This window comes from Miscanthus floridulus, chromosome 7, assembly GCF_019320115.1.
Source record: "Miscanthus floridulus cultivar M001 chromosome 7, ASM1932011v1, whole genome shotgun sequence".
Taxonomy (NCBI): domain Eukaryota; kingdom Viridiplantae; phylum Streptophyta; class Magnoliopsida; order Poales; family Poaceae; genus Miscanthus; species Miscanthus floridulus.
In genome coordinates, this window is record NC_089586.1 from 114205864 (window position 1) to 114230403 (window position 24540).

The window sequence follows — 24540 nt, forward strand, 5'->3', positions numbered from 1 at the left end:
CGCAATGCGAACAGCGGCTTACCTAAGGCACAATTGTGGCACTGCATGGTGGAAATGGTGGAGAAGGGTGAGGCGGAGCTGCGAGCGCAACCGATTGGAAACTAGGGCGGCGGTGAGCACAGGCGAGCTCGACAGAGCAGCTGTGACGGCAATGGTGACGGCGGCTGCTGCGATGGCTACGCTGGGGTGAAGGAGAAAGCCAGAAACAAAAATGGGAGCACGGGGCAGTGCGGGCGAGCGCGGGGCTTGTTGTAATGCGCTCTGGCCTATCGTGGCCATGCTGGGTAGGGCACCGGCGACGCGCGACCATCCTTGCGTCCACACGGTGCGTAAGCTCTACGACGGTCGGCCACCGAAGAACAGGTGATTCAGTTCATCAGTGCCCGATCAAACGCTTGATAGCATGATTTTGTGAAGCTCGATCTTCAAATCCGTGATGAATTAGCGCACACAATCTATACCAAAATCGTAGCCCTACATACCGGCTCCAAATCTTGTTTAGAACTCAAGCCTTGAATCTCAACGAAACTCAAGTTATATCATCTCAAAGTGATGCCTGTCAGCACAGTCAGAGCATAAGACTTAGAATATTTCCTTAAGTGTTGAAAATAGTGACTTGATGATTTTTGTGAGCCTAATTCAAGCATGTTAGGAGCTAAACCAGTCAATGACCCAAAAATAAAAGTTGTTCCTCTTGCCAAATACTACAACTTTGCTTTAGTGACCACCTCTATGCAAGGTCTCTAGCACATAGTTCAAACTTGGTCAAACATGCTACATTCAAATGATGCTATACACTCAACTATGGCTTAGTGACCAATTTACCCCTAACCATGAATACCAAAGTTGTTCATCATGATCTTCTAAACATGTTTAAGCTATTTGTAAGGTCACACACTCATTTCATGCATTGGTCACACATAGGGCTATCCAGGTCAACACATATAACATCACTTAAGTACTTGATCATGAAAGGTAACCCTCATGAACAATGTTCCATTTGTTAACCTAAGTGTAGCTAATATGTTTTAGTGACTCACATAAATCATTTATATGTATTCACTCATGATCTTATGCATATATACATGGAAACATGAAATAACAAGCAATGTTGCAAATGTTTCAAACACATGTTTCAATTGTAAAAGCTTAAATATGAATGCTTGATGCTCATGCTCATGCAATGCAAATCAATTTATGCAAGGCTAACACCTAGGGTGTTACAGGCTTGCCTACCAAGCCAGTGGTGTGGATAATGACGAATTCATTATCTACAACCTTCCACTATTCTTGGCCGATTCAGCACGAGCATGGTTGGAACACCTGCCATCCAACACAATCTAGAGTTGGGTAGATCTGAGAGAGATCTTTGTGGGGAACTTCTAGGGCCGTATAAGCGCCCTGAGAACCCCTGGGACCTCAAGAATTGTCGACAGAAGACCGGTGAGACCTTTCATGGGTACATTCGGTGCTTCTCCTAGCAGTGCAACAAGCTTCCTAATGTCGCCGATGCTGACGTTATAGGAGCTTTCTTGTCTAGGACTACCTACAAGTCTTTGGTTCATAAGCTAGGATGCAAGGGCCTATGAACCACTAAGGAATTCCTAGACATCGCCACTAGCCACGCCTCAGGAGAAGAAGCGGTCAGAGCAATCTTTGATCGTCTCAATGGCAAGGTAAGGTGGGACGAGGGTGCCGGCAAAGGCACTTCTAATCGTTCTACCAAAAGGAAGAACAAGAAGCAACAGTGCGAGGACTCACTCATGGCTGCTGCTGACTGCAAGGGTGGTTGGAAGCCCATAGAGGGCACTCCAAACCACTTCAAAAATTACTCAAGGGGCCATGCCCAAACCATGACTTCCTAGTTAAGCATCTATTTAAGGACTGCAGCGTCATGTGGTGGTTCATGTCCAGAGGCTCCAACAAAGGGGAGCATGGAAAGGACCCTGCCCCCACCATGGATGACGCCGAGGAGAAGGACAATGGCTTTCTAATGCCGAACGACTACCTTATGATCTTTGGAGGATCAGTGGCCTACGACTTCGAACATTATCAGAAGGTCGCGTGCCACAAGGTATATACGGCCGAACCGGCCACACCTCCCTTCCTTTGGTGGTCAGAGTCTGCCATAACCTTTGATTAGACTGACCATCCAGAGAATGTCGTACATCTAGGGAGATATCTGCTCGTGGTTGACCTGATCGTTGGGCCAAAGTGGCTCACCAAAGTACTGATGGATGGAGGCAGCGGCCTCAACATCAAGTATGCAAAGACACTCGATGAAATGGGCATCGACCGGACACACCTCCGCCTGACCCGAGCCCCTTTCCATGGCATCATGCCCAGAAAGCAGGCCATGCCACTTGGGCAGATTGATCTTCCTGTTCCCTTCGGGGATCAGTTCAATTATAGGACTGAAACCCTCACCTTTGAGGTGCTTGGGTTCCCCAAAACCTTCCATGCCATCCTAGGATGTCCATGCTATGCAAAGTTCATGGCCATCCCCAATTATACATACCTCAAGCTAAAAATACCAGGGGCCCATGGGGTCATTACCATCGGTACCTCCTTCCAACACGCCTATGAGTGCGAGGTCAAATGTTGTGGTCACACCACAGCAATAGTCGCCTCCGGGGAGCTCGCCGCCCTCAAGGAGGTGGTCACTAAAGAAGCACCTGACACCAAGAAGTCAACTAGGTCCTTCAATCTAGCAGAAAGCTCTAAAGAAGTCCTCATAGACCCTAGGAGCACTGAGGGTAAAATGGTGTGTGTTGTTACCATGCTTTCCTCCGAATAGGAAGGCGCGCTCGTTGGCTTCCTCCATGCTACCAGAGATATCTTCGTGTGGAAACCCTCGGACATGCTAGGAATCTCGAGGGAAGTTGCTGAGCATACCTTGAAGATCCGCCTAGGCTCCAAGCCAATGAAGCAATGCCTGTGTCGCTTTGACAAGGAGAAACATAGGGCCATCGACGAGGAGGTAGCAAAACTTTTGGCAGCCGGATTCATCAAAGAAGTATACCACCCAGAGTGGTTAGCCAACCCCGTCCTTGTATGAAAGAAGAGTGGGAAATGAAGGATGTGTGTTGACTATACGGGTCTCAATGAGACATGCCCAAAGGATCCATTTCCTTTGCCACGCATAGACCAAATAGTCGACTCTACCTTAGGGTGCCAAACTCTTTGCTTCCTTGATGCATACTTCGGGTACCATCAAATCACAATAAAAGAGTTCGACCAGCTTGTGACATCTTTCATCACCCCCTTTAGATTGTTCTGCTATGTCTCAATGCCGTTCGGTCTGAAGAACGCTGGAGCTACGTACCAGCACTGTATGCTCAAATGCTTTGGGGACCTCATTAGGCGGACCATTGAGGCCTACGTTGATGACATCGTGATTAAGTCCAAATGGACTGAGCACCTCATTGCTGATCTTGAGCAGACCTTTGCAAAACTCTGAGCAAATTGCATCAAACTCAATCCTAAGAAGTGTGTTTTCGGGGTCCCAAGGGGCATGCTGCTCGGCTTCATCATCTCCGAGCGTGGCATCGAAGCCAACTCAGAGAAAATCTCAGCCATCACAAGGATGGCCCGATTTAGGACACAAAGGGGGTTCAGCGAGTCATAGGGTGCCTCGCTGCACTCAGCCAATTCATCTTGCGCCTCAGTGAACGAGGTTTCCCCCTTTATCGACTCTTGAAGAAAGCCGACCACTTCAAATGGACATCTGAGGCCCAGAAGGCACTTGACATGGTCAAACTACTTCTAACAAAGGCCTCAATCCTGGTTCCTCCAACCAATGGAGAATCCCTTCTGCTATACATAGCGGCCACCACGTAAGTGGTCATCGCGGCCCTAGTAGTGGAGCAGGAAGAAGATGGGCATGCCCTCAAGGTGTAGCGCCCTATGTACTTCATTAGCGAGGTACTATCCAACTCTAAGACCCGCTACTCCCAAATCTAGAAGCTCCTGTATGCCGTCCTCATCACCAAGAGGAAGCTACGCCACTACTTCGAGTCACACCCGGTGATGGTCGTGACGTTGTTCCCCTTGGTGAGGTCATCCAAAGCCAGGACGCCATGGGAAGAACCACAAAGTGGGCACTCAAGTTGATGGATCAGGGCATTATGTATGCCTCTCGAATGGTGATCAAGTCCCAGGTGTTGGCTAACTTCATTATGGAATGGACCGAGGTCCAAATACCACCGGTGGCCATCGATCAAGAGTATCGAACCATGTATTTCAATGGGTCATTGATGAAGAAAGGCATCAGCATGGGGCTAGTCTTTGTATTGCCCCTTGGGGTATGCATGAGGTACATGGTTTGTCTCCATTTCCCCTTATCCAATAATATGGCTGAGTATGAAGCACTCATCAACGGCCTACGCATTGCCATCGAGTTGGGCATTCGATGCCTCAACATCTGGGGCAACTCCCAGCTGGTCATCAACCAAGTCATGAAGGAGTCAAGCTATCATGATGCCAAGATGGCTGCATACTACCAAGAAGTCTAACGGCTAGAGGACAAATTCGATAGCCTCAAACTCAATCACATCCCAAGGCGCCTCAACAAGGCGACCAACGTGCTTGCAAAGGCAGCATCTAGCCGAGAGCTGGTGCTAATAGGTGTCTTCGCCAGCGACCAACATAAGCCCTTGGTGCACTATGAAGGGTCAAAACTGGCCAACGATAGTCTGCTCGATCTAGCCTCGGGGCTAACCAATCGATGACTCCATCCGACCCCGAGGTCATGGAACGTGAAGAAGATCCTATGACAGAGCCTGACCCTCTGGTCGACTAAAGAACACTCTACCTCAACTACCTACTCCATGATGTGATGCCAACAGACAAGGCAGAGGCTCAATGGCTTGCACGCCACGCCAAGTCCTTTATTCTTGTGGAGGGTGAACTCTATAGACGAAGCCACACCAGGATCCTATAGCGCTACATCCCCATTGAGTAGGGGAAGTGCTTGTTGAGCAATATCCATGGTGGGGTCTGTGGTCACCACACCACGCCTAGAACCTTGGTTGGAAACGCATTCCGACAGGGCTTCTGCTGGCCCACTGAAGTAGCCGATGCTGAGCAAATCATGTGCACCTACGAAGGGTGTCAGTACTATGCTCGGCAAACTCACCTCTCAGCCTAGGCACTCTAGATGATCCCCATCACGTGGCCCTTCGAGGTCTAGGTGCTTGATATGTTTGGACCTCTCAAGAAGGCATCCAGAGGATACACCCATTTGCTTGTCACCATAGACAAGTTCACAAAATGGATAGAAGCTCAGCCGATCTCTGCGATCAAGTTTGAGCAAGCCATGCTATTCTTTCTCAACATCATCCATCACTTTAGAGTACCAAACTCCATCATCACGAACAATGGCACATAGTTCACTAGCAAGAAGTTCCTTCAATTCTGTAATGAATACCACATCCGGGTCGATTGGGCCACCATCACGCACCCCTGAATGAATGGGCAGGTCGAGCACACAAATGGCATGCTCCTACAAGGCCTCAAACCTAGGATCTTCAATAGGTTAAACAAATTTGGTGCATGTTGGGTCTCTGAGCTTCCTTTAGTACTCTAGAGCCTGAGAACAACCCCCAGTCTAGCCACCAGCTACACACCTTCTTCATGGTCTATGGTTCTGAGGCCATCCTCCCAACCGACCTTGACTATGGAGCACCAAGGATCAGGGCATATGATGAATAGGGAGCCAAGGCATCCCACGAGAATGCCATGGACCAGTTGCATGAAGCACGTGACATCACCCTCCCTTGCTCGGCCAAGTATCAATAGGCGTTGTGATGGCACCACAGCCGATGGGTGCAGGGCCGAGCCTTCAACATCGGGGACCTGGTCCTTCATCTCGTATCGAGCAATAAAGACTGCCACAAGCTCTCCCCACCCCGGGAGGGTCCATACGTCATCGTAGAAGTACTCTAGCTAGGCACCTACAAGCTAAAAACCATCGACGATGAGGTCTTCACCAATGCTTGGAACATCAAGCAGCTACATTGTTTTGACCCCTAAATAAATACATACTTTCCCTTATTAGTTTTGTCAACAAAATCCCTGATCTTTCATGTTATCGAACCCCTACAAGTGCGAGGGGTCAGACCTCACTCGGGGGCAGGTATGAGTATGTTTATCTTTCAAACATTCTCTATGTTTTCTGTCTTTTCTCATGGTAAGTCCTAAGGGCTAGGATTTCGGGAACAAGCTCTGAGTATAACTGGTAGGACTGTGGGAAACCCATGCCCTAGCGGCTATGGTCTCCTTGCTCACCAGCATGATCAGTATTGACTCGCCTGCACTCTGAGCTTTTTGTGACCTTAACTATGGGAAGGGTTGGAAGGCACTGAACCTCTTTTACAAAAGAGGGAGAAGAGCTGAAAAGCTGTTTGCCATAACAAAATTTAAGAACTTGTTCATTTTTGCACAAATTCATCGCTTACAAAGTGATTTCATCATGAAAAGGGACCAATGTATTCATTAATACAAAAAACTATTCACACGGGGCTCCCCCACAACTTAAACAATTACATTTGCTCACCAGTTCTACTCTAAATACTACTATGGCCACCGCACCACGCTCTCCATTAGCAACGTCCTACCGCTCCATGAGATCCCTAAGGGTGCCATCATCTACAATGTCGAGCACCACATCGGTGACCATGGTGTCTTTGCTGGGGCATCCAAAGACTATGTCATCGTGATCAGCCACAACCCTAATAACGGCACCTCAACGGGGACACTGCTCACCAAAGTATGGCCGCTATGACTGGTGTATGTCTTCGACATCTAATCAAACTTCAAGAACTGGCCGATCGGAGCGCCTACCAGGGCAAAGCCCCCCATTAACACAGTCCTAGGTGGTGTCCCCACCGACAAGGCTCGCCCAGAGAAGATTCGCCAAAAGAGGTCTCTATATGGCTCCATCCTGACGAAGGCCTCGCAGGCGGGGACAAAGCCGGCGACGGGTGGCACCCTCTAGTGCACCTCTTCCTTCAGTGGAAGTGGCCCCTTCTCGACGAAGGCGGCTAGCACCATCTCATCTAAGTTGGATGACCTCTAGCTCGACATCATGCTCTAGATTCATGAATGGATCTATGAGTTCTCCTCTTCCTCGCATTACCCTCTCTCACTTAGAAATCACCGTGACATGCGAAGACACTCGGTGAGAAGGAAGGAGGAGAGACAGCAGCTCAAGAGTAGGTGGAGGAATGGGGTGAGAACCCTCTCTCTTCCTTTATTTAAGGAGGAGATGTAGTAGTTGAAGAAAGGCAAAGGGTTCGGGCAAAAAACCCTTTCACTTCCCCTATTCAATGTGGATGGGAATTTGAGGGGACGCGTCTTGACTGACAGGACGTGCCTTGCTCGACAAGACATGGCCTGGTCAAACACGACGTGGCCTAGGCATGGCCCACCACTACCGCACGTCGAGCGTGAGAAACAAAGCATAGCCACATACAGGCGGCTCTCTGCTTTCCTAGGCAGGACTTGGAAGGACCCAATGATGGAACCTCCATCAAGGGGAGACCAATGGGCCTCCTATGTTGATTGGACGGCCTAGGCAAACGCCGTGCAATGAGGTTGATAAACCAAATAGCCGCCAAAAGATAAGCATGCTTATTTACTTACTTTACGTATCAATTTCACTACATCGCTCGGGGGCTACCGAGAGAACCTACTCGTTTAGACATTCCATTCACCCGACCCCTCCTTACGTTTAAAAATTGGAAGCTTGGTGTGTGGGTGTAAACTTTAAGTAAAACCAGTCAAACCACTAGATCCTACGCCCTAGCGGCTACGACATTTTTTGTTCACCAGCGTAATCGAATTCTTTGTCCCCGCACCCAAGCTTTAGCATTCGCCTTCTCAAGAAGGGTTCGAAGGGGTCTGCCTACAGAATCTCCTTCAAAGAGAAGCTATCAGGTTGCCTAAGTTAATCAAACGGCTCGTATCGCTGCCAAGAGACAGAAACAAAAAATTGCGATGAACATGTTGAGTAAGGGCTTCCTATCACTTGTGCCACCAAGGTAACATCACTGACCCTCGCTTCCATTTCCATTATATCGTACATTCAAGCGTTGCATATGCAATTGCCACATCTCAACACTTCGTGTTGTATCACTAAGCGGTAGTCGCCACATTCAATATGAGCGGCAACTGATTAAAGTTCGAAGGCTAGCCCATGAAGGGGTCGTGGCCGCCTCATGTCAAACAGAGCCAGGGGAGAAAACCAAGATGAGCCCCAGCGGCCTTGGTCGACCCCGCTTAGGAGCGGACAGGGACATCTTGACCTTTGTCGTTAGATTCTTACCTCGAGCCAAATCTAAAGAATCTCCATTGAGGAGAGGCCAACGGGCCACCCGAGCCAATCGAACGGCTCGAGCATCTACTGGGAGGTGGGTTAAGAAGTAGTGGGATGCCATAAGAGGGCTCTGCTGACCCCGTCAATGGATGATGGACCTAGATCCCACACAAACATGCCTGTTAGCGAGCTCATTGAGCGCGACACTTGAGCCATCAAGGCAAGTGTCGTTAGCTTAGCCCCTCTAGTTGTGGAAACTAAGGATGGGGTGATGCGTGAAACATGGCCGACCCCTATTAGACCCCAAAGGGCTTGGGGGCTCGAGCCGCCCGATCCTAGATCAAGAGACCAAGGTTCAAAGGCTGGCCTACGAAGGGCCCGAGGCTGCCTTGCGTCGAACAAGAGCCAGGGGAGAAAATGCAGATGAGCCTCAGCGGCCTTCGACCAACCCACATAGAGGCAGATAGGGTCATCTCAACCTTCTAGTTCAATCCAGCCTCTAGCCAAGCCCATAGAATCCCCATTGAGGGGGAATCTATTGGAAGGCAGGTTAAGGAGCAATAGAATGCCACCTGAGGGCTTTGCCGACCCTATCATGAGCGACAAGACTGGATTCCATTCGAACATCCCTGTTAGTGAGCTCATCAAGGGCGTCACTCAAGCCATCGAGGCAAGTGATGTTGCCTCAACCCCTCTGGTTGCACAAACCTCAGACAGGGCGACAGTCACAAAATGAACTGACCCTTGACCGAATCCCCACCACATGCGGGGGCTCGGGGAAGGTTGGACTTGCAAGGAGACCGAACGCACGGTCATATATCGATAGCTAAAATCCTAAGGTAGGGGTATGTGTGAATACAAGAGTTGTTTCACTATTCTCTATTCGGTCTCTAGTGACATTCGACCCCAGCAACCGCAGAGCTCAGATCTCACTCGGGGGCTGGTAAAAGTATAAAAACCCCCTTTTCTTGAAATAGTCACTGCATCAGACCTCTTTCTCACATTAAGGTGAGGTCCAAGGTTTGTGGGAACAAATAAACGAGTGTGCCTGGTTAGACTGCAAAAACCCCATGCCCCGACGGCTATGGTAACTTTGCTCACTAGCAAAATCGAAGTCCTCTTATACACCTCGGGCCCTACAGTCTTAACGAATGGAAGGGTCGGATTGCATGAGCACCTTTTTTTGAATGCAAAAAGGGAAGAAAGCAAGTTCAACCAAATGAAACAAAATTACAAATTTGTTCGAACGTAATGAAATTACAAATCTATCTTTAGGATACAAAGGTACCGACACTTGTCCACAGATTATAGATAAATGTCTATCAAATTGATTTGACTAACTACCCCTCTAGGGGAGAACCATGTCTTCAATTTTGCTCGCTAGGGTTTTCACAAGAGGAGTGACCTCCGCTTCTATTTCATCTAGCTCGGAGGGTTCATAGCTAGGCGCGAAACCGAGGCACATTGCCTCCAAGTCGATGTTGTCATCATAATGCAAGTGGTCGATCCCTGACTGAAGAGCTTCCTTCTCCAGCTGGCGTACCCGTGCTGTGATATCTATGACATGGGCCATGAGGGAGTTGGTCCCCTTCGCCTGAACAACCTACAGGTCATCACAGACTATGCCAAGAGCAACCTTCAGGACATCAAGCTTGTCACTCTCTGCCTAAAGAAGACCCCTCGCCTTGGCAAGATCCATGGCTAGTCTAGCAGCGGCACCCTCGGCCTCTAGCTTCTGGGCTTTCATGGCCTCGAGCTTGGCCTAGAGGGAGCTGATCCTCTGTTGCGCCATGTCACGCTCTCAGACGGCCTAGTCGTGCTCCCCGTAGGCCATACCTCACTCCAAGCGAAGCCTCTCTATAGTCTGGCGTAGCTTGTCTTGCTCCTTGCGAAGCTAGGCGACCACCTCAGCATCCAATTTTGTCCTCTACTCTAGGGCCGCAGACCTCTCCTTAGGTCCCAGCCTAAGATCCTGCTCCTTCTCAGCCTCGACCAGGAGGTCGATGATCCACTGGTGGGTCTCAGTATCCTGCTAGAGCAGCTCGTCTTGCTCATTATGCACTCTAGCGGCCTCCTCCTGATCCTACCGTGCCCTCTCAGATAGTTCACCAAAAGACTTCTCGGTGTCCTTTGCATCCTGGCGAGCCTCGGCCTCCCGCCATCGAAGATTGTCCGCCTCCACAGCAAGGGGAGTCAACTCAGCTACCCTCTAGCAGAGTTGGGTGATCATGTCCTAGTGCGGCTATGCCTCATCGATGAGGTAGTCCCAATCCTCCTTATGTTCATGAAGGAACTGAGGTTTCTCCTGGCTACGAGCAATAAGAGACTAAAAAAGATGATAAGAAAACAAAAATAGATGAATAAAAAAGAGATCGAGAGATAAGACCAAGTGAATGCCCTGCTAGTGGGAATGATTACATCTCGAAGGGCGCCCCTAGCCTAGTTTAGAGCTTCCAACATAGCCATGAACCCCTCATTGAGATTCTCCCACTCCATGCCCTCGGCGGCATCGTCGAGGGTGAAGAGTTCCGACAATGGGTCCCACAGACTCACCCACCGAAGTGGGGGCTCATCCCGCATGGGCGAGCGGCAGACCTTCGATGTTAGGACTTGGGACAACTCCCTACCGATCTCCTCAGCAACCACCGAGGTATCTGAGGGTCCCTTAGCCATGACCCCCTCTGTCCCGCCCATGGCGGGTGTTGTCTCTGGGGCTGTCGGTGGCATAGCACGCACCGCTGCTTAGGTGTCGCCACCATAGCTTTTGGCTATGACCCATCCATCATAGCCACCGCCACCTCTGCCTTCATCGATGGGACCTCGTTCGGCCACACCACACTAGCCATGGTTGACACAATGGGTGTGGGCGATTGCTCTGCCCGCTCTGACGTCAGCAGTGAAATCACTCCCATCACTGGTTGTGTGGCAACATTTGAGGGTGCCCCGCCAAGGGCACGGGCACCACTACGGGCGGTGCCAGGTTGGCCGATGAGGCTATGATGCTAGATCTGCTCTCACCCAAAATGGAAGCGACATCAGGCGGTGGCCCCCACCTTGCCTAATGGGCAACAGTTTTCTTAGGCGCCAACACTAAAGAAGTGCCCTGTCTGACCCATCTCCCGATGCTACAGAAGAAACAAAAGGCATGAGTCACTATGAAAAATAGAGAAAAATAGAGATAATAGAGGAGTCGACAACTTACGTTGGCGCTGTTGGGCAGTGGAGATGTTTGGGGGATGAACCCCTAGTTCCCTGCTCCACCTCATCGAGGCAGGACCGTTTTGAGCTTGTCCCCTACTCCTAGGCCAAGGGGTTCGCCTCCCTCGTATCTAGGGGAACGATGGCGGAGCCACTCCCCTCTCTCGACACCTCGAGCGTGGTGGTAGATCTGCCCACCCCCGCTGGCTCTTGGGGCATGGCGATGGGTCTGCCCGCTCTTGCTAGCACCTTAGGAGCAGTGATAGATCCAGCCAACCCCACTGATTCCTGAGGCACGGTGGCGGGGCCGCTCCCCCCGCTGGCACCTTAGGTGCGGCGATAGATCCGCCTGCCCCTAATGGTTCTAAGGATGGGCCAACGGTCTGGCCTGCCCCCTTTGGCCTCACGGCAGCACCTTCCCTTACGTGGAATAGGAAGGGTCCCTACATTGATGAGTGGGTACCTATTAGTGCAGCCTCGATTCCTAGGTCACCCCACTCGATGTCTGTGACTACCTCATAATCTCCCTCATCATCGTCGTCGTCATCATCATCACTGTCTATCTCCTCTCCTCGCTCCCATACCTATAATTTCTGTTGCTTCTTTTTCCTCTCTACCTCCTTCTTCTTCTTCTCCCACTCAGCCGCGGTGTGATTTGCCACTACCATGAGCGGGTCCTTCGATAGCAGAGCCAAGCTATCCATAAAGACGAGTTTCTTCGGCTGATCCTGCTATCTCAATATCAACATCAAAGGGTTGGGAGTTCAATTAAAAAGGAGGCATAGGGAAAGAGGACTTACGAAGTCGATGTACCCTGGCTCAGGCCACATTAGGGGGGGGGGTGCCCTGACACCAGATACATGAAATCAAGAATGACGCTGGCGTCATCCTTCGAAGGCTCCATCACCTCCTTGATGCGCTGCACCACTTCAGAAGGGGAGAGCGCTCCATCGGCAAGCATCGTCCCATCGAGTGACGCTCTAGGTGCCATCAGGTATAGGGGAAGCGCACGACTCATCAGCGGTGCCACCCTCTGTGTATGATAGGCGCCAATGATCCCTGACCCCTTCATACCCCTCTCCTTTAGAATTTGGATGGTGGTGAGATGGTGTAGGATTTTCTTCTTGTCTTTATCTAGGATCCCCCACTTCCTCCATGATTCTGGGGCCTCTTCAATGAGCCATCCGGTGAATGCTGGCAAGGGGGCGGCTGCATCATTCTTGACATAGAACCAATGCAAATGCCACCCCTTGTTGGAGGTCGATGGACACATCGACGGGTATTCATTGACCCAGTTATTGCAGAGCTGAATGTCGGCGCATCCCATCAGCACGCTCATCTCCTGCCTCTTCTCTCACTTCTTTAGGAGGGTGATGGTGAAGAAATGCTGCCACAGGTCGAAGTGGGGAGTAATCCCCAAGAACCCCTCACATAGGACAATGAACGCCGCAATGTGCTAGATCCTAGTGGGAGTGAGGTGCTACAGCTCCACATTGTAGTAATTCAACAACCCCCGAAGGAACTTGTGGGTGGTGGTGGTGAATCCCCGCTCGTGAAAGTGAGCGAAGGATACAACATAGCCATTGGGCAGTGATGGTGCGTCCTCATTGCCATGTAGCCGCCACTCCTTGGCGGTGGTCCGTGTGCAAAGAAGGCCACGACGAACAAGACCCTCCAAGTGCTGGAGGGTGACATCGAATCTACATCACGACTCCATTAGACGATTGGGGTGGATGGATGTGAGCTTGATGGCGGCTGCGCTATGGGTGCGGGTGCGAAAGGCTTAGGTGATTGGTGATGGAGGTTGTAGATGCAAAGGTAAGGAGGCAACGTATGAAAACCCTGGGGGTGAACCCTTTGGTTTTATAGGGGCGACACATGCAAGGAAGGCAAATGTCTGCCTAGATCTCCATGCCTACCATAATTCACCACCATGGCACCACGCGGGATATGCGCCCCCAATCCCTATCCTTTCCCACCAAAGTCACGCCAGATGTTTTGCCTTCCTGGGCAGAACAGGACTCTTTTCCCGCAGAAGGGATACGAGTCAAAAAGCGTTTTCTCTGGCCCGCTTGGGCCTAGGAGTTCAAGGGCTAGCCCAATGATTTTGATGGCCATCCTAACGAAGGATGGTCTCGCAAGTGGCCAAAACTCAGGCGCATGAGCCTTAAGGGAGTCTCGATCCATGACCGAGTCTCAACCGGGCTAACCCTAGATGAATCCCTACGAATGGGATACCAGGGTTCCCTTTATGCTATCTAGTTGTCAAAACACCAAATCTCATAGCCATACCCATGAAGGGTTTGAATCACCTAGAGGCTTGGGGGCTACACCCGATGGGTGTGCTCGCGCACACCCTCTAGCGAATCGAAATATCCCCTAGGCGATTCTATCCGAATCACCTGTGGGCTCGAGGGCTACACCCATCGGGTGCACTCGTGCGCACCCTCTGGCAAGTCAAATCTCCCCCCGGGCGATTCTATCTGAATCACCTGGGGGCTCAAGGGCTACTATCGAGGACCAAATACTAGGGTACCCAAAGAGGTGGAGCTCATAACTATCTAACATTGATGTTTTTGAATAGACAAGAACACAACTACACTTCTTGCCCATACAACTGAAGGTTGGCTACACCTCGCTCAGCCCCTAAGGGTTGGCTCCACCTTGCCTAACCCCTGAGGGCTGGACTCCGCCTTGCCCGATGACCAGGGACTGACTCTGCTTCACTTGATGTTCGAGGGCAGGCACTGCCTCGCTCGACGTCTAGGGGCAGGCTCTGCTTCGCCCGACACCAAGGGCTGGCTCTGCCTCACCCAATGTCTAGGAGCAGGCTCTGCCTCACCTAACATTCGAGGGCTGGCTCTGCCTCACCCGACGTCTGGGGGCTAGCTCCGCCTTGCCCAACGTCCGGGGGCTAGATCTGCCTTGCCCGATATCTGAGGGCTGGCTCCATCTCGCCCGACGTCTTAGGGCTAGCTCTGCCTCACCCAATGTCTGAGGGCTGGCTCTGCCTCGCCTAACGTCTGAGGGCTGGCTCTACCTCACCCGACGTCCTAGGGTAGGCTCTGCCTCGCTCAACGTCTCGGGGCTGACTCCACGTCGCCCAATGACTAGGGACTGACTCTGCCTCATTCGATGTTAGAGGGTTGGCTCCACTTTGCCTGACGTCTCAGGGCAGGCTCTGCCTCACCCGACATCCAAGGGCTGGCTTTGCCTCGCTTGATATCTGGCGGTAGGCTCTGCCTCGCTCGACATCTAGGGGATGGCTCCGCCTTGCCCAACACTCGAGGGCTAGCTCTACCTTGCCCGACGTCTCAAGGTAGGCTCTGCCTTGCCTGACATCTCAGGGTAGGCTTCACCTCATCGGATGTGCAAGGGCCGGCTCTGCCTTGCCCGACATCTAAGGGCTAGCTCTGCCTCGCCTGATGTCTCGGTGCTAACTCCACCTCGCCCAACGAATGCACCCTGCTCCTTCATAATGACGAGCATAAGGTAAAGATATGACACTCAAGTCAACCATAATACCAATGACCATACCTTGCACGCCTACTAGAAAGTATCATCGGGATATGACGGGATGGGCTCTTTAAGCCCTCCTAGGCATGACAGAGCCCGAACAGTGTTGTAGGCGCTGACTTTTGTCTTACAGTGTTGTAAGCACCACCATCAGCCCTCGGATGCAGATCCAGACATAAGCATACAACAACCACTATGATCTAGGAGGGACCTCACATCACCTATAGTAACGGATGTATGGTCGCTACCCTATTTGCTCCCCATAGGGTCATGGCTCGGCACCCTGGCATGCCACACTATCTGCTAGAGTAGGATGGGATGTGACCACTTGTTGAACAAAGCCAGAGCATGGCCCTATCAGGATCAGCGAACGTGTTATCCCTAGCACCGTCTGCCATGTCAGTAGGGCAGGCTTAAAGAAAAAGGAAGACCTAGCACCTTGGAAGGACCTTCTCTACCTCTAGTTTTTTCTCTTTCTCCCATCTGTAATCTCTGCTCCCCCTTGGTCTATATAAGGAAGGGTAGGGCACCCCACTAAAGGGATGGATCAATTCAACACACCATGCACCACATTACACATAGCTTAGCAGCAACCAAGCTCTCAATACTCGTTCGACCTTTCCATCAGAGACTTGGGACATGTCCCTCTCTCGGCCATTTGTACCCCCTACTATGAACCTTTTTAGTGCTAATAACATGAGTAGCAACAACAAATTAGACATAGGGATATTCTGCCCAAACCAGTATAAACCTTATGTCTTTTAGCATACCATCTGGACCTAACACACAATAAATACAAATTTACTAGTTGGTGTTTACTCGAAACATTAACAACCATCCTTTTTTTCACAAAAATGGCTGGACAACCCCACGGTGAAGAGCTAGGTCAGATGAATCCCCTTTCTAACAACTCCTCTAACTGCTTCTTCATTTCTACTAGTTCTTTAGGAGCCATGTGGTAAGGACGCCGTGAAATAGCAGCAGTGCCAGTTTCTAACTCAATGGTAAACTCCACCTCCCTATCCGGTGGTAACCTAGGTAGATCTTCCGGGAAGACACCTAGAAACTCATAGATCATAGGAATAGAGGCAAGTGTAGGAGAAGCTTCAGCATGAGCAACAACGGGTAAGGCAAGATCTAAGGGCATAAGAAGAGACATCCTATCCTCGGAAGAAGGAAGTTGTAACTCAACAACTCTTTGCTTAAGGTTCAAGACTACCCCATAAACTCACAACTAGTTCATGCCCAGAATTGCATCTATGCCTTGCCTAGGCAGCACCATGAACTGGAGGCGGTAAGTGTGAGTGGCTAGCACTAATCTAACCATGTTTATCCGAGTATTAACGCACAACTACGCACCCAGAGTACTGATTCTATAGCCAATAGGAATAGCCATAAGAGATATATAGTGGCTCTGTGCAAACCCCATGCTCATCAATGAATGTGATGCACCAGAATCAAACAACACATATGCTGGGTGGGAATCAATGGTAAACATACTAGCCATCACAGGTTCATTCTACAAAATCTCCTCAACCTTAGTGAAGTTGACTTGTCCAGAGTGGCTTATGAGAACCTTCTTCTTGATAATCATCCTCTTGACCAGACGAGAGTTGGCTAAAGGCTGGGAAGACTGTGCAGTCTGGTTCTATAGACACTCCTGAGCATAGTTGCCCTCCTTACCACACTTGAAACAAGCACTAGACTTGTTCCCCTATCCTTGATGAGGTGGAACCGGCTGTCCCTGAGGCTACTATTGTACCTGCTGAGTAGGCGCATGATACTAGATGGGAGGTGCCTAGTAAGCCTGCTAAGACTGACAGGATGGTTGTCCACCCAGAGGGTGATTGGACATCCTCCTGACAACCTATACCTTCTGAGTTTGTGGGTGACTAGAAGATCTAGTGATCACCCGCTTGCGCTTCCACTCAGCTTAAGAGTCACGCTGAAGTCCTTCTATGGAAATAGAAGCATTCATTATAGCACCAAAAGTCTTGAAGTTCCTTGTATATAGCTCTTTCTATAGACTACAAGAGAGGCCACGATAGAAACGGTCCCTCCTCTTCTCAACAGTATCGACGTGGATCCCAACATACTGTGCTAGATGGTTGAACTTGTTCACATACTCTATCATAGACATGCTCCCTTGCTTCAGGTCTAGTAACTCCATCAACTTCCAATTCCGCACACTAGCAGGAATGTAGTACTCTCTGAAAGCAACGCTAAACTCCTACCAAGTCACACGGTGGTCCACCGGCTGCATGGCATTAAACATGTCCCACCATGCACTGACATAACCCAACAGCTGCTGCCCTGCAAAGCTCACCTTCTGTTCTTTAGTTACAATGAGCAGCTGAAACTTCAACTCCAGAATATGAAGCCAATGCTCTACATCCAGAGGCTCAACAGTCGATGTGAATGTGGGTGGGTGCATCTTCAAGAAATCTTGGTAAGAATAGGGCCCTTAGGGACCATAGGCACCACCCTCATTCTCGCCATTGCCTTTGTGGCCCCCATGGGCAAAGCCACCAATCGCATGAGCTAGCATCTCCAAGGAACGAGCTGACTCGCGCTGAGTAGCCAGCATCTTTGCCATCATCACGGCATGAGTCATCAGAGGTGGTGGTGGTGGAGGAGGAGGTGCAAGGAGTAGGGCCTCGTGGTTGTCCCCGTTTCCATTCTCATTGCCACAACCACTTTCATCTTGGCCATTGCCAAGGCCACAGCCCATCCCGGCACTAGTGCTCCTATGACCGGACCTTAGGTTCATCTGTAAACAGATAGGAACCCACCATTAGGGACAACACCTCCAGATCAGGAATAAGAGATTAGAGAAATGATAAGGCTTTTAGACGAAGCATTCATTTTAGTTATTAGATTAATTCACTAAACAAAATTATACGTGTGGGGAGGTTAAATTAACAAGATTACCCTATCATGATGCATACATTGACCTATACGTTCACTCAAGCCGGAATATATCGACATTCACAAAAAAATTTGGCACATCATACACTTATTACCGCATTCTAGTCGACTCTTATGCAACGTAAGTTAGTGTACCTGCAGAAACTTTGGTTAGATAAAACCAGTGCCACTATCCTAGATAAACCATATTGCCAGGGCTTATACTTATTTACATAATTTTATTGCATCCTACTTTTCACAAAACTTTTATTGGTTAAATTTTAGGTTTTGAAAAGAGTTATGAAACTCGTAACTCATTATTGGCTTCGATACCACCTATGGCAGAACCGCCCAAAATAACACGCTTCCGGAGGTGCTCGTCTTCTACTAGACAGTAAGCACCTCGAAAGTTAGGTACATCGAACGGTTTCATCGAACACACCCCAAGGTTGAAATCGAACAATCCACGTTTTTCACCTAGAATCCAATAATGAGAACGAGTTTACAATACTTAGTCCATTTCATACAATAAGAGTTCTTAGAAATATATTATTATAATACCAAGTTTAGAGTACGGATTTTAAACAGCGGGATTGAAATAAACATCTAACGATAAGATACAAGGTCCGTCTGTGCCCACCAAAAGAATCCTCCACACAACAGCCACTCCTCAAGCTGCACCTGCAACATGGGTAAATAAACCCTGAGTACACAATATACTCGCAAGACTTACCCGACTAGTGGAAATAATTTCCTGACTTCAAAGGATATGATAAGCTTTAAGGTTTGCTTGGTTTCCTTTTTACGAAAAGCATTACTAGTAGTGAATCTTTATGTAGGTGTTTTATTATCAGTCATGATTAGTTCATCAGCTAACCATTCTATGTAAGCACCTATTCTACTTTCAAGTAAGAGTTGAGCAATTAGATCCATTCATCTCCTTTCATCTTCTAGTTCTTACTACAGTGCTAGATCTTAGTCAAGTCATACCATATCACTCAGAGATTCATGAACTAATGTATCCCATCTGGGTACCCTGAAACACACTCCCTGCTTGTACCCCAAGTCACAAGCAAGACCAACCCACCACTCTCCTGTCAAGGGGCCTAGGTCCCTATCCAAACTTAGACTCCAAGCCCTCACTCCTGAGTCCCGGACTTAGTGTGGTATTTAGACCTCCACCATCCTCGCCTCCAATCAGTTGGTCCAGAAAGAGCCGGAACCCACATCAAGAGAGCAATGAGCCTTCCCGCTACCATAAGCAAGTATGTGCTCATGATAATAAGTCTATGACCTGACTAGAATCCACAGCAATGGACGGTCCTTAACCGACACGGATAGGGAAAATAGTGTAACCAAGCTATGCCCCGTTGGCCACAGGACACAACCTATTACATCCACCAATACCCGTACCATATCTCTGCCCGGTCTCTATTTTCTTTCACTATTTTATCATGAGAGTAATAATAATCATCTATTGTGAGTAAAGACAGGTGACTCACGCTACCGATAGCCTAAGCATATCAGCTACTCGACCTATGATAGTAGGACTCATGGGTAGGTTTATCTATGCATGTAGTTTCAATATAAATCCTGTAACGTAAATGCACATCACACACACACACACACACACACACACACACACACACACACACACACACACACACACACACACACACACACACACACACACACACACACACACACACACACACACATATATATATATATATATATAATAAGGGTTATGCACCAGGGCTTGCCTTGGGCAGGCGGGGTGTCATCAAAGTTAGTCACTAGTGGCTCCGGGGCTCCCTCCTATACGAGAACCTCCTCCTCGTACTCCTCGATCACCTCCTCATACTCCTACTCGCCCGCGGTCACGAACTCCACCAACTCGTTCTCTACATGCATACAATGATAATGCAACAGTTAGTATTACGACAACAACAACCCTTAAAATAACAATACATCTACCAAGCTACTAAGCTAACTCTAATGACTAAGATGCTACGCTACCCATCCTTTCCACAAATAGGTATGAAACATTCAAGTATTATCTTAGCAACTAAAATGCATTTCTTCTTTTATTAATGATTTAATGTATATTAAAACAAGGAGCACCTAACTACCTTATTTCTCGGTCTATTTTAGGGCCAAACAAATTACAGTGAGCACATAATAATACAATGAACCTACTGTAAAAATTTCACGAACAAAACTATTACCAATTTGTCAAAAAAATTCATACAAATATTAACCTAAATAATGTTAAACACTCTCAAATGATTTAATAAGCCTTAGCATCAACTCAGACCTGCATAATCTAGTCATACCATCAGATAGACAATATTTTTAGGAACTCAACAAAATTTATTTCACAATTTTTGGACACCTATGTGAATAGATATTAATTTTCAAAGTTCAGCTCAGAAATTAAAACGTAAAGCTATTTCTAATTCCTTAAGAAAAGGAAAATTGAATTCACTAGCTCAACCCACAACCACGCGGACTCGGCCCACTTGCGTGTAGCGTGCGCGCACGCGCAGTCCACAGGCGTGGCCCACGCACATAGGCCAGCCCGCGATGGGAGATAGCCCGCGTGTTGGCACTTTTGTAGAGACGCCCTGCACTACCTAGTATTCGCACGACGCTATTCGCACTATTTCTATAGACAACAACTTTGCAAGAACACCCTCGCAATCTCCCTCCTTCACAACGATATGGTCCTCGACCATCCCGCACATGCCAGCACGACGAGCGATGGCACTGGCGCTTGCGTCGGCCACACGGGACCCACACTGATCTATCTATGAGGTCGACGCTCGTCTAGGGTTTGACGCGAAGCGATAGGTGGCGGCTGCACGAACTGAGACGTCATAGAAGGGCCTCTCCACGATGGCAGGCACCCCCCGACAATTGCGATGGCGTTCCAGTGAGCCACAGAGTTAACAAGACAGTAGGAATAGCGAGTGAGCAACAGGGACTCACCACTAACCTAGCGGAGGTGATGGTTCAGCCAGAGATACCCTAAGCGAGCCTAATCGCGTGCATGCAGCGAGCTCGACGGTGAACCATAGCGACATGGCCGTGCTAGCGGCGAGGAGGCAACGATAGAGGTGTGGCTTAGGTGCGCCCGATGAGGAGGGGTTCTAGGCGAGGCTAGTGGTGCAGCTAATTCGGCTTGAGACATTGAGGAGGGGGCTAGCCATGGTGAGGGCGGTGACGGGTCTTAACAGCGCGATGGCGAGGTGAAGCTTTAAATTGGAGCTTGGCCTTACACGGTTCAAGTCCGGGTAGGGGCAGGTAGCGAGAGGACGTGAGAGCGTAGGCGCATGCATGTGAAATTAATGGGGGATGGCTTCTCGCATGCAGACGGGCTAGCACGGCTTGGCGGCGGCAACAAAGAAGAGGACAGGGGAGGGCGTGAGATGGTGGGGACATAGTCAAGGCTCAGCCTGTGCTTTCTTGGTGGGACACGATTGACGCGGCCAGAGCGATCACGTCCGGCACTAGCCGATGACGCACGCTCGAGGTTGGTGTGACCCATGCATGCAGCGTCTAGGCGGGCCAGTGGCATAGCGCAGCACAGCGATGCGACGGCAGTGGCAATGGCGTTGTCGTGGCGCAGCAAGGAGGGTAGTAGGCGGGGGCAACGTGATGTGGCGAGTTGGGTAGCCACGGCTCCGCGCAGCGGTAGCCCGAGGCGGCCAGTGACATGACCAGAGCGCGGGCAGCTCCAGCTGGCCAGGACGTGGCCATGCGCACGCTTGTGTGCACCGAGCGCCACGATGTCGAGGCCGCTCAGCATGGTGATCGCGTCCAGCCAAAAAAAATAGCCCAAGAACACGCTGTGCACGGATTTTAAAGCGTTCGAAACAACTACACAGTTGATCCAATCCCCAAAGCACCTTCACTACTCTAAAGAGGGCACCTTAGGCTATCAACGAGAGCTAAAGAATGACACCACTCCTAAACTCTATTTTTACAGAATAAGCTTTGTCAATCTATTTTCAAACTTAAGAAAATGACTGTCTTGAGTTGGATTTGCTTCAAATTCGATTTTCAAGCTATTAGAAATGTTAGCTAGCGTTATTATCTTGTTAAAACAAAAGTTGCACCATCTTCTACAAAATGTGTACTTCAAACTTTATTAAGGTGTCACATATATGTTTTATAGCGTTTTTGTTCAATAAAAATTAGTTAACATCTCTACTTGCTAACTTTATAAATCATGAATTAACTTTTCGTTTTATGTTTTTACGACTCGTTTAAGTTACAATGCTTTACCTATCCATCACACCACATGCAATATCACTTAAGTATGATGCTCATAACATGTTTTAGCAAGTGATTCACTGTGTAACACCGAGGGTGTTACACCTAAGGTGCTGAAGGCGTTCAGGAGAGCTCGAAGGTCACCAAGGGGTCGCAGAGAAGAAGGAAGGGTGCCCCTACCACCTCTTATATAGCAGAGGGGGTAGGGTTACATATAGGGAGAGGGTCCTACATGTTAGAAGATCAAAGGGCCCCTTAGACTGACGTCATCACGTCCGGTCCTCGTCACTGTTGCCATTCCGTCACAATCATGGTCACGCGGAGGAGATTGTGGACTAGCTGGCCATGGATGGCCGCACCCATGTCGTGGTTGGTGGGATAGGGTCGTCATAATGGTTGGCTTAAGATCTGACTTGGTGAGGGTGTAGCATTGTGCACCAAATGCTCCAACTCGAACTCCCATCAAGTTACATGTATGGGACCCCTTTATATGTTGGCAAAGGAAAAACAAAGCCTTATACACTATACGTCAAGTGCCTTCGAGCACCAAGGTTGCACTTGTCTTACATAGTTCTTAGTTTTCGTGAATATCCTTATCTCCATACTTGCAATCCATCCAAAACATCCTGTGGGCCAAAAAAACATGTAGCCGATAAGTAGGGATAGCAATGAGTACCCGCAACCCGTAACCGATGGGTTTTGCCCCCTTTTATTAGGGTATGTGTGGGTTAACTTCCTTATGGATGGGTATGCTAATAGGAAAAAATGCTTACCTATCTTGTTTGTAAGTATGGGCATGGTTATACACTATCCAAAACATAAACCCATGGTTATGTGTATACCCAATACGCAATTGTAGTTTAGTCATCCCTCAACTCAAAGGTACTCCAAAACATGGTCCAACTAAAGCATCTAATGCTAGATAAAAAGGAGCTACATATATACCAAGTTTTTTTTTTACATTTATTACATATTTAGATATTTGTAATATGTTCATATAGTCATAGTAGATATATTTATTTTTGGGTATGTGCAACCTATGGTACCGCTACCCGCATGGGCATTACAGGTATGGATATAGATTTCTTTGTGGGTGCAAATTTTTGTGATGGATGTAGATACGGGTGTCCATTGGGTATAAACCCATTGCCATCCCTACCTGCAAGTGACTAATTCATGTGAATATAGTTGCTGCAAAATACACAATAGGTTCTGTTCGGCTTACTCTATATTCAGCTTGTTTGGCTTCTTTTTTTAGCCGGAACCGTATTTTTCTCTCACAACCATTCAGGCGGAACAGTATTTTTCAGCCAGTTTCAGCCAAGTTTTAGACCAGCGAACGGGGCACAGTAATAATTACTTATGTTCATCAGTCATCAAAATCCCAAAAACCATTTAGCTAGATCCTATTTGGATCCATGAGAGCTTATATATATACATATAAAGACGCTAAAAAAGGTTGTAGCTGATTTATTAAACAACCGAGCTTATAGTCTAGCTTATACTATCAAACCACTGAGCGTATAAAAAGGTTACAGGCCTCTCCTCACAAAAACTACACATAAGCATGCCCTTGATTGTCTCATCTTCCTTTAACCTTGTTTGATTATTCCATCTTCTTTATTTGTTTATTTAGTAAAGAGATTCGGCTTCGTACCTACGCCATCTCAAAATTAATTTTGTCACAATATACGTAGAGGTCCGCACCTCACTGTAGTACACATGCCTTCCCGTTGACCCCAAGAAAATGCTGTTCATGGACCACTCCAATTCGAGGTTTCCTACTTCGCAGGCAGTCACTTTCATACTAGAAACTCTGTGTGTGTGCATAAAAGAACTCTTTACTTCCCATCAGCTACCCCTCCACAAATCCACGGCGTGTTCGGTTGGTCAACTTCGGTTGGCTGGCCGGTCTTTTTTGTTTATTTTTCATTATAATAGTGTTTTCTTTCATTAAATTTCTGTATAAATAGTGTTTTTTAGCTGTTACGGTAAAAATTTAATGCCAGTCGAACACCCTGCCAAATCGTGCATTCTTCAACACCAGGCACCAGCCATCCGATTCGGAAGAAACTACAATTCTCGGTGCCCTTCCCTTGCGGCCTTGCCCTTTGAGATCAAGAATGGACGGTCGAAAGTCAAAAGAATACAGCAATAAACACCAGTATATAATTGAGCAAGAATAGTGATCCAGTCCCTATGAAGAGTTCCTAAGCCTGTGTTTAGTTCGCGAAATTTAGAAATTTGGTTACTGTAGCAGTTTCGTTTTTATTTGACAATTAATGTTCAATCATGGACTAATTAGGCTCAAAACGTTCGTCTCG

At 48.6% G+C, this 24540-nt stretch overlaps 1 protein-coding gene across 1 annotated transcript; it reads left to right on the forward strand.

The window, feature by feature from the left end:
* Positions 1–1957: 1957 nt before the first annotated feature.
* LOC136466094 (uncharacterized) lies at positions 1958–3058 on the forward strand. The gene is made up of 3 exons (XM_066464572.1): positions 1958–2074; positions 2144–2656; positions 2798–3058. Exons 1-3 carry the CDS (start codon positions 1958–1960, stop codon positions 3056–3058), a joined length of 891 nt encoding a protein of 296 aa, XP_066320669.1.
* Positions 3059–24540: the final 21482 nt, after the last annotated feature.

Excerpts from the sequence above, each read along its gene's own strand:
- LOC136466094 (XM_066464572.1), top strand. The coding sequence starts at position 1,958 with ATGGATGACGCCGAGGAGAAGGACAATGGCTTTCTAATGCCGAACGAC. Across the intron at positions 2,075-2,143 it reads AGAAGGTCGCGTGCCACAAG|ACTGACCATCCAGAGAATGT; the intron begins GTATATACGGCC and ends ACCTTTGATTAG. Across the intron at positions 2,657-2,797 it reads AGCTCGCCGCCCTCAAGGAG|GAAGGCGCGCTCGTTGGCTT; the intron begins GTGGTCACTAAA and ends TCCTCCGAATAG.